General features: G+C 44.7%; 1 protein-coding gene across 2 annotated transcripts in view; it reads right to left on the reverse strand.

Annotated features, from left to right (window-relative positions):
- The window catches only part of med30 (mediator complex subunit 30), a 61,203-nt gene that overhangs the window by 35,519 nt on the left and 11,806 nt on the right, over positions 1–13,878 (reverse strand). For both annotated transcript variants that reach the window (XM_079522863.1, XM_079522864.1), the window contains 2 exons: positions 11,483–11,736; positions 9,533–9,691 (listed from right to left, as the gene is read on the reverse strand). In XM_079522863.1, coding sequence (XP_079378989.1) covers positions 9,533–9,691; positions 11,483–11,659 — 336 coding nt within the window. In that variant the 5' untranslated portion in view covers positions 11,660–11,736. The remainder of the gene's footprint in view (positions 1–9,532; positions 9,692–11,482; positions 11,737–13,878) is intronic.

The following is a 13,878-nucleotide window of genomic DNA, read 5'->3' on the forward strand; positions in this document are numbered from 1 at the left end:
GAGGATCACACTTTTCAAGTTTTTATTTATTTCATGATCTGAAAGCTTTATAGTTAGTTTAGCGCTAGTGTCGCACACCAAAATTAGATCTGCAAGCTCACAACGCATCGCAGTGTTTTTCCCACAGTACGCCTAATATACTGAAATATTACATATTTTGATACATGGACCTATTGTACATACCATTTAACAAGGGTAATAAAAAAAGAATCACACCCGTGTGAACTGAGTGGTGTAAGGTCTTATATAGACTGATCAGCTGTGGTCTGACGTAATGTCTGACGTAATTAAATCACACCCGTGTGAACTGGGTGACCATAGCAACCATGCTCTTTTTGGTACGAACAGACACGTAAACGGACAGACACGTAAACTAACAAAGCCAGTTGTAGGAGTGGTTTACACCACTCAAAAAATTAAACATAAAAACTAAATCCTATGGACCACCTGAAATGATGCCAATGGACCCCATAGTGATCTGTGGACCACTGGTTGAGAAACAGTGTGAATCTGCAATAGCCCATTGAATGATTACTTCATTAAATCAGATGTCATTTAAATCTTGCTCTAGGAGTTAGAGACAGTTTGAAAACTCGTTATCATTTCATCATCTAGTGCCTTGCGTCGCCTTTAAAGCCATTCCATACCGTAATTTGTTTTTATTTTCTGGAATCGATTTTTACAAGATAGGGTGTTGCCTTTTTCTTGTCTGATTCAAACAAAGTGGTTCTGTTGTTAGTAAGCTAATCTAGTTTGAAACTTAGGAAGCGTCACCCTCTTGTCTTGTGCCTCTCTTACTTCATCTATATTGGAACGAGTACAAAAACATTGTACTTTATCCCAGTTTTCACTCCATGAAAACATACCAGCTCTGGAAAACATTAAGAGGCCACTGCAAATGACCAGCATTCATAGGTATGTGTTGTGAGTAAAGATGATTTATGTTGATTCCAATAACTATACTGACAAAATGTTTCCCGAATTCTTCCTGAAGAAGATGAAAACTAGAAAAAGTGCCCCTCGGGGCACAGGTCTCCACCAGGGCAGGTCAGGTTGTGGCCTCCTGGTGGCGCTATAATAGGCCAATGTGAAAAGGGTGCCATTTCTTCATACGCCTTTGATGGCAATTGGATGATTTGAGGCATTTTGTTCCAAAAATGTGTTTTGCAAAAATCAACCTGTTGGTGGCGCTATAACAGGCCAATGTGAAAAGGGTGAGATATATTCCTCAGCCTAGTAAGAAAATGTGTGAAAGATTTCACGTAAATTGCATGCTGCGTTCATGATTTGAGGCTTTTGTTCAAAACGGGGCATATAACAGGCCGTTCTGGAAAATGTGGGGCAGAGGTTCATCGTTGGCATCCTGGGAGTGTGTGTGCAAAGTTTGGCATCGACCGGGTTAACGGTGCCGGAGATTAGCTGGTAACAGACGGACGGAAGGACGGACGGACACACACACACACACACGGACACACACACGGACGGAGTGCAAAACATACTCTCTCCCCATGCCTTCGGCCTGGTGGAGACAATGACAGGTCCCATATGAACAGAACATGTGTTTTCAGACAGTTCATATTCATTTTTAAACAGCAAAATGTGAATTCGTTTTAAATTATGGGAGAGTATATACTAGCGAGAACTATTTGGTGAAATAAACATAATTTCTGTGTAACTAATTAACTACTAGCACAGTTTGTTTTCATCCATCCAGCTGTTCTTACTGCAATTATAGTTTTCCTCTTAAAATAAGATTCGTTTCAACTTTCAGGTCATCGGTATGTAATTAAATAGTAAAATGAGGTTGCTTCTTGCGTTGGAATTCAACAGATAATGGAATGGCTAACATAACATACATGTAGAGATGCTTAACTTATTTTGGGCGGGAACCCCTTTTGGTGTTAGCATTATGTTATGCTTTAGCTATTGAAAAATAGCAGATCTACAAGCTCATAGCGCGCCACCGAGTGGCGCGCTACGAGCTTGTAGGTCTGCTATTTTTTGAAAAATTGAAGAACGACTGACATAGAAACATAGCTTTTTCAGAAAACTGTCAGGATGTAGAAGACATTTTTAGAATCTGATCTCAGGTCAAAATGGGTTAAGAACCTTTTTGCAGTGGTCTCTTCATTGTTTCTGTATACCAGTACATATTGTACCTCGGCCCTACTTGCTGAGTGCACTCATACTCTGGATTGCGTGCCAACGAACAATCCCTTCACATGACTGGATTTCTTTTTTATACATGCCGCCTATCTTTGTTCCGCATAATAATCTTGTTTCCATGGAGTGGTGAAAATGGGTATTCTGTGTAAGCTCTTGGACCCCCGCCTTGTACTATCTTACCCCTCTTCTCTTTAATGCAGAGAGAGAGAGAGAGAGAAAGAAAGAGAGAGGGAGTGGGAGATTAATTCATTTTTAAACGCTCTGTGTGCTTGACCTTGTCTGCTTGACACAACAGTGAGGCTGATGTGTGAGGCTCTTCACAGCGAGCCATTCCTGAGAGCCCTCCTTTAGATGCACACTGCCCCCTAGTGGTAAGCTGGGCAATGAGGGGAACAGGGGGGACGAGGGGATCGGGGCTGGAGGCTAGTGCCGTCACACATGCACGCACGCACGCATGCGCGCTCGTGCGCGCGCACACGCACACGCACACGCACGCACACACGCACACGCACACACACACACACACACACACACACACACACACACACACACACACACACACACACACACAAACACAAACACAAACACACACACACACACACACACACACACACACAGTCAGTCACCCAGGAACACATTGTTCCTGTCACCTCACACAGGATCCCATACTAGAAGTGCCTGGTGCATTAATCTGCAGCAGACCAACAACAACAATGCAGAATTGTGTGCTATACACAACGTGAGCTACAGGCAGGCAGTCTAGAACTGGCAACTGTCTTGGCCAGGGTGGGTACATTTTTGTCAGCCGTGCACTGGGAGTGTACCTCTTGTACCAGTCATGTACGTTTTTAGAACATAAAAATGGTAATGGTCATCAATTCAGTTGTCAAATTGGCTGCTAGAGTTGACTAACATCCCAGATAGAGACCAGAATTTGGTAGGTGGTTATTGTTTCCCAGCCTTGGGTGCCGCAGTTGGCACTTAAGTAAATATTACATTAGGAGAGGGTGTGCTTTGCCATCATTACTGGCACAGCAGTGATGCAGTCAGGACGGCGGCATTTGCGCAGAGTTCCGTAAGCATCATCTAGACTATAACCTCAAGTCCATCTTTGTCAATATTTTTTCTGGCTATCAATCCAAATGATACTCATGTAATGAAGTTGCATAGTGGGTTTTGCCTACTGAGGGAAGCTGCCATAATTAGCACACCGGTGACAAGCAGGCCTTGGTTAAACAGAATTAATTGATACTTTGTTTTCATCTCCAGATGGTTCGGGTTCAAGTGTTTCTACATTGGGAGAATTTACTAAATCTAATGCTTCATTTATACTACTAGAACAGTGCCCGTTGCCTACTGTCTGTCCCTCCATAAAATATATAAAATAAAGGCGAAAGCCACAAAAAAAAACATTTAGAACAGTGCAATGATGTTGGGCAATGATGCCACCTCGCCCGCATCATTGTGATGTCAGAACATCATTGTGATGTCAGAACATCATTGTGATGTCAGAACACCATTGTGATGTCAGAACATCATTGTGATGTCAGAACATCATTGTGATGTCAGAACATCATTGTGATGTCAGAACAGGCACATTGATAGATAGATGTCATACAATATGACATCATGCACCGAAAATAGCAAATCTACAAGCTTGTAGATCTGCTATTTCTGCACAACAGTATAAATCAGGTCTAATCTCCTGGCACCCGGTGTAAAAAGAAAAAAACATTTTTGAGCCCGTCTGGCAGGGAGTACTTATGCAAAGGAAAACTATCATCTCTCTCTGGGGCATCCTTGCCAAAGCAAAAAAAAAAACATCGCACAGGTCCAGATCCTAAACACAGATTAGATACGAGACCTCTGAACAATTACCAGCCAATGAAAGCTGCCGCCAGGTGGGAAAACAAGTGAAAACGCCGCTGCATGCTCCAGCAACGGTCTGGCACCGTGCTATTCTAAACAGTGGAGGAGATCTAGGGCTAATTCTGTTTCAATTGTAGCGCTTGCCCCGTCGGTTCAGCAGCTGGCGGAGGTCTCCACAGACACTATGGAATGATTAGAGCAGGCTGCCTCGTCTGGAGGCACGGCTCCCATTTACTGCAAATATTATGTTGGGGTTGGAACTGTTGGACAGAGCACAGTTGGACAGACGCACAGTGAGAGAGGGGGGGGGGTGCATACGTTGGTTAGACATACTAACCGTCCGACAGGCATTAGTCCGACAACACCGTCGTTCCCGACATGTGTGGCTGGTTACAACTAACCCATGGCGGCGCGGCCGGTTATAATTTACGGCAGATTAAAACTAACCCGTGGCTTCCTGTGAGGCGGACGGACGGACGGACGGACGGACGGACGGACGGACGGACGGACAGACAGACAGACAGACAGACAGACAGACAGACAGACAGGGGGATGCAAAGGATAGACCAGGAAGGGGAAAAAAATAAGAGGGAGAGCAAGAGAGAGAGAGAGAGAGAGTTCTGTCTGAGACAGAGAGGGAACAATTTAAGAAGAGTAAAGGAGACGTAGAGAGACACGTAGAGAAAGTGAGAGAGACGGGGAGAGACAAGGAGACAGATGAAGAGAGACAAAGATGGGAGTAGAAGATGGGAGTGAAAAAGACATAAGGGAAGAATGAGAGAGACACACACACACACAAAGAGAAAAAGATCTGAGATAGAGAAACCTGAGCAGCATTCCCCACAGTGTTCCCTGAGTGTTAATTTAACTCGGTGAGAGTGCACCAATGTAACCGAACGGACCCTGTGTGGGTCCGTTCGGTTACATTGGTGTGCTCTCTGGGTTAAATTAAACGCTATTGATTTTTCTCGTGCTCTCATCCGTCTCTGGGCAGGGTTTGGTGCCAAACTCAAAGCTATGTGGCTCTCGGGGGGGATAAGAAGACAGAGACATGTGTAGGATATTATATTAGACAAACTCTGGTTCTTGTCACAAGGGTCACGGAATATTCAATGCAGAAATGAAGAAAGTGTTTTCATTTGATAATTCCAGACCCGGGCCAACGGCATATTGAATTTTAGAGGCGGCGAGCTGACTTTGGCAGCTTGAGGGTGGAAAATGAAATGTGCAAAGCATGGTGGGAAAGATGGATGGATGGTGTTTGGTCGGTGTGCGTGTGCGTGTGTGTGTGTGTGTGTGTGTGTGTGTGTGTGTGTGTGTGTGTGTGTGTGTGTGTGTGTGTGTGAGAGAGAGAGAGAGAGTCACAACCCCCTGCCTCCTCCTCCTCTGCACAAAGATGGATGTGGTTTCCTGTTTGACAGAGAAGAATGGTTTAATGAAGTTCTCCGTGTTGCCTCGCAGAGACAGGCGAGAACAATGAGGAGAAAAGGACTTCCAGAAGTAAATGAAAAGGCATGTCCGTCCAAAGCAGGAAATGACAGCGAGGGAGAGAAAGGGAGGAGACATACAGTACTGTACCGTACGAGAATGGGGCAGCAGAATGGGGCAGCAGAATGGGGCAGCAGAGAAAAGACCGAATTAGAGACAAAGAAAGAGTGAACATGGTAGCAACTGCAGGGGCCGGCTGACGAGTGCTGCTGACGTGGGCATCGGGGGCCCAGCTGTTCATTAAATGAGCCTGTTGCTAATTACTGGGCTGCAATGAGGTCACAGTGCCTGAGTCATCGATTCCACTTCCTGTTTCGGGGCAGCCAATAGCAAGCGGCTGTCAGGCAACCTGAATTCTCGCCGATGATAAATGGCAGCGGAGCCGGGGCCAAAATCAACAACCCTCCCGGCCCAGACAAAACATGGCGAGCTGGAATATTGGCTGGTCAGCAGCAGACTGAGTCTTTGCCTCGAGGGGCAGAGGTATAAACATCTGACTAAAGTGGAATGGCGCACAAAAGGCTAAACAAAAACACTGTATGGTGTAACGACTCAATGATGAGTTAACAGTATATAAGCACAGTAACAAATGGAAATGTCACCTTCGCCCCACATGGAGAGTTTAACCATCTCCATGTGGTGGCAACGTTTTCGGCAAAGAGATTTGGTGTAGAGGGAAAAATGAGCAGTCCAAGTACAGAGCCAACTCAGGTCAGGTTTACTCAGTATAGAGGGTTTAAGTGGTTAAAACCTAAGATATGGCCATGTATAATTGTTTAATAACCCGTAAATGCGTGTTCATCGCAACTGCTTCCGAATAGCCGTCTAATTCAATGTGGAAAGCTTATACTGTGCTAGCAGCCATTTCAGATTTGTTCCAATTTAAGAGTGGTGTCTCTCCTCCCACATCCTCTTTTATCCTCAGTAGGAGTCTGGTGAAAGAGATTAGCTCCAAGTCAATCTGTAGAAATTGGGAAGGGACCACTGCAGCCATAAATCCAATCAAACAGAGAATAGCCAAGCTGCAGCCCTGCATGAGGCATGGCACACTGCATGCTCAAGGAAGGAAGGCAGTCAGAACCTTTTAGAGTAGTCAACACAAGTGAAATTCTTATTTAAAATAAATAATAGAATCCTGTGGATCTCGGCTAGCCTATGACACGAATGATCAATAGACTGTAACAACAGTCATTTATAATGTATCTATAAGATGTATGACTCCAAATTTGGGAAAAGTCTCAGCCCGATCAGAAGCCTTTGACTTCCATTAAAGGTTTCGTAAATGTCATAAATAATTTAACACGTGAAAATAAATGAGTGGAGGTAGTGCACAAGACATTTGGGGCTGATCAGTCAGGTAGGTTCGTGAGATTAGCTCCGGCCACACATACAGACACACAGACTGGCCCTCTAATATAGACACATAAGACTCCTGCAGAGTCATGCATGTGGTTTATGTGAAGTCAGGCAGGCATATAGGTTGGTGGTGGGCAGGGTGCGTGCGTGCGTGTGTGCGTGCGTGCGTGTGTGTGCGTGCATGTGTGTGCGTTGGCATTTGACAGCTGCTTTAGAGGTGGTGGGTGACCGTAACCACCGGTAAAAAGGCCCTAGAGACCCACCTGGAGCAGCCAATGAATCTGCTCTGAGCTGAGATGAAACAGACCTGGAGGGAGTGGAGGCGGTAAGAGTCCCCCTGGGTTGAGGTGTGCATGTGTGTGCGTGTGTGTCCGTGTGCGCATGACATATGTCTGTGTTCATGTGTGCCTGTGTAGGTGTGTCGTGTGTGTGTGCGCGCGTGCATGCGCGCGTGCGCGTGTGTGTGTGTGTGTGTGTGTGTGTGTGTGTGTGTGTGTGTGTGTGTGTGTGTGTGTGTGTGTGTGTGTGTTTGTGACCGTGCGTGCGTGCGTGCGTGCGTGCATGCGTGTGAAGCAGGGGGCTACCAATGACCTACTTCCTTTAAACTCACAGTTTCCCACCTCTAACGTCAGGCAGTTTGTGGGAAAAGCTGTGATGCATCATGTGTGCCAGTGCTTGGTCTCGGACCACAAAGTCGCCCTACGCAAGAATCCCTAAGCCAGATTTGTTCGTTGCGTTTCGGTGTCACACATGAAAACAGCCGAACCACAAGCTCACAATGCGTCGTCACACCGTGGCACGCTTTCAGATCAGCTATTTTCTGGATGCGACACTTGCGTGCAAGGAATTCTAAATCGGGCTTTACAGAAACCCAAGCAAACCAAATACGTTTGGGATTTGTTTCCAAAAGACATACTATATGTTTCAAAGAATTTCTTATCGTGCTGCATAAAGGGATTACACTAAAGCTGCTACAAATGTGCAGCGACTTACTGTTATGTTGGATTTAGTCTTTGCTGGCATCTTGTAAAAATATACAGCAGTGCGTGTTCTGCACTTCTGTTCTACTTAAAATTACTGCAAAAGTCACATGATCCATGTTAAATAAAGAATCAAGAATCAATGCTACATCTTGGATATCAACGGTGGAGTTTCAAAAGGCAAAAATACAATCTATCTAACATGATATATTATATGTGCAGGGGGTTGGTTTGAGGTTAGTTTAAGAGGGATGATGACATCACCCTTGCATTCACTAGACATTCATACTTAATTGAAAGATAATTCTGTCAAGTGTCACCCAAAAGGATTGATCTATTTTCAACTGAAAAAAGGTTGCTTTGTAATATATTATCCTAAAGGGAACAGGGGTATTAACCTGTATTAATTCAGGTCAGGGTTGTGGTTGTTTTTTGTTTTTTTTAGCATGTACAGTAATCTTTCAACCGTGTCCTCCTGCTTCATGTTCACAGAGATGCACTCATTCTCAGAAGCAGCGGTGGAACAAGTACTCAAAGTTCTTACCTAGGTAAAAGTACCAATACTTTATAGAAATACTCCGTTACAAGTAAAAGTCTGGAATTCAAAATGTACTTGAGTAAAAGTACAAAGGAATTGGCATACAAATGTACTTAAAGTACTAAAAGTAAAAGTATTCATTATGTAGTATTTCCCATTGCACAAGTCAAATGTATAAAATTCCGTTTAAAATAGCTACAAGCTCACAATGCGCGACGCATTGTGAGCTTGTAGATCGGCTATTCTCAAATAGCTGAAATGTAGTGGTTAATATACGTTAGTAACTAAAGTTTCCAAATAAATGTAGTGGAGTAGAAGAAAAGGTACTGGGAATTGGAAAGACTCAAGAAAAGTTAGTTACTTAGTTACTTTCCACCACTGCTCAGAAGGCCAGGGACCATAACGGTACAACCGCAGACTTCTGCTGTTCGCTGCTGTGCAGCTATAGAACAATTAGGGCTTATGTTCCTTGCTCGGGGCCAATATAACAGAAGAATGCTGAGGAATAAGAAAGTAAACTTATTTACTTTCCTTGCCCAGGCTGTTTCTGCTGCTCCGATTGTTTTTTTTTAAACCGCCAAACTTCCGCCAACACATCTGCTTCTCTGTCTTTAGGCTACCTCTGAGCCTAGGCATGCTGCAATGAACTGGCCCTCCATTTACCTTGTTAAATCAAATCCAGTTACTGTATGGTATGCATTGGAGTCTCACTGTATATATCAGTGGTTCCCAAAGTGCGGTCCGGGGACCCCCAGAGGTCCTTGAGGGAGTTCCAGGGGGTCCCCAGCTAAATGATAGTTTGGAATCAAATGGACCCTTATGGGTCTGTAACTCTGAGAGTGCACAAATGGAACCAAATGGTCCATTTGGTTCCATTTGTACACTCTCAGAGATAAATTAACAATATAAATTGGGTTCTCAGAGATAGAAATGCCATTAAATGGGGTTCCGTAGCCTGTTGCATATCAAACTGGGGGTCCTTGAAATGAAAATCACTGCTAGAGCTGTAAAAATCTTCTTCAGTCTTTGGCAGGCTAATTATTGTCAATGTGGGGGTCCTTGACATGAAAAGGTTTGGGAACCACTGGTATAGATAGCATTGGAGTCTCACTGTATATATGCATTGGAGTCTCACCTCGGGGGGTATGGGGTCCAGCCCGGTGCAGTTCTCGTTGCACTTGTCGTAGACGAGCCGTAGCTTACGGAAGAGCACGGACAGCATGCGCAGGTGCTCCTGGAGTTTCCCCAGCCTGTCCTGATGGGTGTTGGGATGATATGTCACCCCATTAGGCAACTGGGAGGCAAACACAGAAAGAGGAGAGGTCACGTTGACACAGGTCTGGAAACGAACATCTTTCATCTAAAGGTCGCTGTGGCTGGTAAATTTACAACGGAAATCTCCAAACAGTGGCAGGTTATCTGCACAAGCAGCTGGTTGACTAGGCAAACAGTAGGTTTCAGCTAGTGGCCAATATACAGTACATTTTACATAGGACATGAGTTTATACAAAATAATGTCAAATTTTGCTATTAAAAAATAAAATACAAAACCCATTTCTTTTAATGCCTGTACAATGCTATAAACGTTGGAACTGCTTTCTACATTTAGCCAGCTCTAGGTGGGAGAATTTTCAGGACCTACAGAGCTCTGCTTTGCTTTCCCACTAAAACCAATGAAAATAATTCAAGGCCCAACTTCCATGGGAATGTGTCCTAGTTAGTAAAAACAAAACCTTGCTATTAACATGGAACATTGGTCATTATAGGACAAATCTAGACAAAAATCTTCAAACACCAGATCTACAAGAACACAACTAATTGCAATGCAATGAACTGTGAGCTAGATCCGCTATTTTCGCTGCACGACACCAAAAATAATTGGGTTTAACTACACTACTTGTTAAAGATAACCAGGCTCATTACGATCGAGAGGATCAGAAACAGAAAGCCTCTAGGGATGCACCGGCTGATTTTAAACATCCTTCATAACGTGAAAGAAGCATAAAACAATGTCTTTCAGGCATGCATACCTAAACAAGCAATCTGAGAACCCATCGTCAAAAAATAAAGGAAAAACAGCTTTTTATTGATGTGAGTCAAGAGTCTGTCTCGAGAGAGAGAGACTACTAAACAAGAGATAGAGATATAACAAGAGGGTGAAAAACAAGAAAGGGAGAGGAAAGTGAGTGAGTGAGTGAGTGAGTGAGTGAGTGAGTGAGTGAGTGAGTGAGTGAGTGAGTGAGTGAGTGAGCCAGAACAGAAAACATGCGAGAGTATCGGTATATGGAAAGTCTTTGATCTGGAACTACAAGTCACAGCTATGGTGTTTTGCATTCATATATAAAGTTTGCTATATATAGTGATGATAATAGTGTATGACTATTTAGAGTTGGCTGTCTTAGGGTCATGTCACATTCAAAGAAGATTTGTCAAAAATAGTCATTCTACAAGCCCTCAACTCGATGCGTTGTGAGCTTTTACGACGGGACCGAGTACAGATCCCTGGGTGAACAATATGGTCAGTAAATAGGGTTTGAGTGATTACGGTCACCTTATGAGTGACAGAGAAACAATAGTGGTCCAGATATCTAGGAAGAATCACTGCAAAGGCAAGAAAAACAAAAAGCTTGCCTAGCAATTCTTACCACAATGACAGAGAAAAGGCTTGTCATGTCGCGTTACAGTTATCTAATTCCATGGTGGGGAAAAGGGAACAGTATTGTATTCTACATATTCAAGCACAAGCACACACACACACACACACACACACACACACACACACACACACACACACACACACACACACACACACACACACACACACACACACACACACACACACACACACACACACACACACACACACACACACACACACACACACACACACACACACACACACACACACACACACACACACCTGTGTGCTGTTGGGCCCACAGTACTTCTGGGACTTAAGTGTGATGGGACAGTGAAAACTATAAATTGAAGGAGTTAGACAGCACTGCAGCAGAACCATGGAGCACAAAACAGACAAAGGTACAGCGAGACAGATATACAGGCTCCGGTCAACCCACTAGCTAACCTGCATGTTGCGGAGAAGCTGAAAGATCTCCATGGTTCTAAGGACAATGTCCTGGACCGTCTCCTGGCCGATGCGGCATAGCGAGGCCGTGTTGACATCACGCGCTGCCTGAGCCTGCTGTTGCTGCTGCTGCTGCTGTTGCCCACCAAAAGGCGTCACCAGGGGAGGCGTGGTCATGGTGACAGATGGTAGAGAAGGAAGGTGTAGGCGGAGCTACCTGTCAGGCTATTCCACACTGGTACACCTTTACATGCCTAGAGGACAGTGAGGTGGAATCAACACGTACAGAAGAGGTAAGCAATAGGCTCTAATAGAGACTCTATGCACAGCAGCTACTGTATATATTAGAAAGAAATTGGACCTCTTCTTTAGTAAGTAAAGTAAGTACATTGTATTTATAGAGCACCTTTCACAAAGTGCTTCACAACAATAAAAGCAAAACAATAAAGCAAGGAACAATTGGCACTGGTGAAAATCAAGAAATCAATACGGGACTATGTTACAAAGGCCTGTCTGAAAAGGTGGGTCTTTAAAGGTTTTTTAAAAAGTTCCACAGAGACCACAGATTTCAGGTGGTAGGGGAGGTCGTTCCATAGCCTGGGGGCGAAACTCGCAAAGGTTCGTTCACCTTTAGTTTTGTGGGAGGAACAACCAACAGGGCTTGGGATGACGAGGATCTCACTTTACTTCCTTCCCAATTAAATTACTGTTCCATTCTGGTCAAACCAGTAAGACGCCTGAGGGCGAGAAGCGACCTCCCTAAAGGGCGACGTCATGTGCACGCATCCGCCGGCGCCTAGGTGACAGCAGACTGCTGGGCGAGCGATGACACTTTGTCATGGGTGTCAGATCAACATATGGAATGAATTCTGTACAGGCCATATATGGAGCTTGTCTTGAGTGTACAGGGTTTGATGTGGTCAGATCAACACATGGAATGTCAGAACAGGTCAGCTCCATGTATGGAGATCTAAGGGTAGGGCGAAGTCGCGTGCACGCATCCGCCTAGGTGACAGCAGACTGCTGGGCGAGCACTGGCGCCTTGGCATGGGGGGTCAGATCAACATATGGAATGAATTCTGAACTGGCCATATATGGAGCGTGTCTTGAGTGTACAGGGTTTGATGTGGTCAGATCAACATATGGAATGTCAGAACAGGTCAGTTGCATATCTGGAGATCTAAGGGTGGCAGCGGGGGCAGTGTCTTGAGTGTACAGGGTTTGATGAGGGCCCAGTTAGGGCCGGGCCTTAACAAATTAACTGCTCATGATGGAACGTTCCGCCAATTAGAATCCAACCGGCAACTGCTTCTGGCGCAACGTTCCGTCAGATAAGCTTTATTATTGATATCAAACCGGATCGCTGATTCCTTTTTTTCCCTTTTTTTTGGCTTGGCCTTTCCTTCTTTAGTGATCCTAGACGGGTTTGCGCATCCGCACTGCCGTTCACCTCCCTTTATACAGGCTGACTAAAAAGCTGAATAACTCGAAATCTTAGCATCTAAGATGGCCGCCCAAACAGGATGTGAATCCAGTGTGTGTCACATTACAACCGGCTCGGCAGTCTGCAGTTGGCTCTGCGTCCACCAGGTGGCAGTAGATGGGTTAATCTGTAGAGAACTCTAGTATTCGCCGGCTGCCGGGCGCAGGAGCAGGCCCGTCTAGAGTTTAAATGGACAGGTATCAGTCAAAAGGGAGACATCGAAGATGAAGGATGCATGGGGAAGGATCAACATATGGAATGTCAGAAGGGTCAGCTCCATGTATGGAGATGTAAGGGTTTGAGGTCAGATGTAGACTAGAGTTGCTGGCCAATATTGATGACATCAGGGATCTCCATATATGGGCATTCCCATATATGGGCTTAATATTGATGACACCAGGGATCTCCATCCAACCAACCAACTGACGGGAAATACACGATTGCATAGTAAATGCGACCTGCGGTCGTAACAAGAATCAGGATGATATTGTGCATGTTGGTTCACTGGAAAAACTGTGCTACACCAGTGGGTCTCAAAGCGTGGTCCAGGCAAGTACCCTCGTGGTTCCTTGACAGGGTTCCAAATAGCCCCTCACAAGTGTGTAACACTGTAACTCATGGGAGTCATGGGGGTGCTTGAAATTAAAAAAGTTTGAGAACCACTAAATGGAACAGAGCCTCAATTAGTATGAGACCTAATTTCCATTTTTCCAATATGGTTCATAGAGCCTGTTTATTAGATTCAGATTCAAAAATGGACGTGTCACATTCAAACCCAGGACTTTCTTGCTAAGAGACAACAGTGCTAATGTAGATTCAAACCTGGGTCTCCTGTGTGAGAGAAGGGACACTGAAGCCAAACATCTAATCCAATAGCCTATAAAAGGGAATCCACCCTTGGCAGGGGAGATAA

Source organism: Electrona antarctica, assembly GCF_951216825.1.
Source record: "Electrona antarctica genome assembly, chromosome: 15".
In the NCBI taxonomy this organism is placed as follows: domain Eukaryota; kingdom Metazoa; phylum Chordata; class Actinopteri; order Myctophiformes; family Myctophidae; genus Electrona; species Electrona antarctica.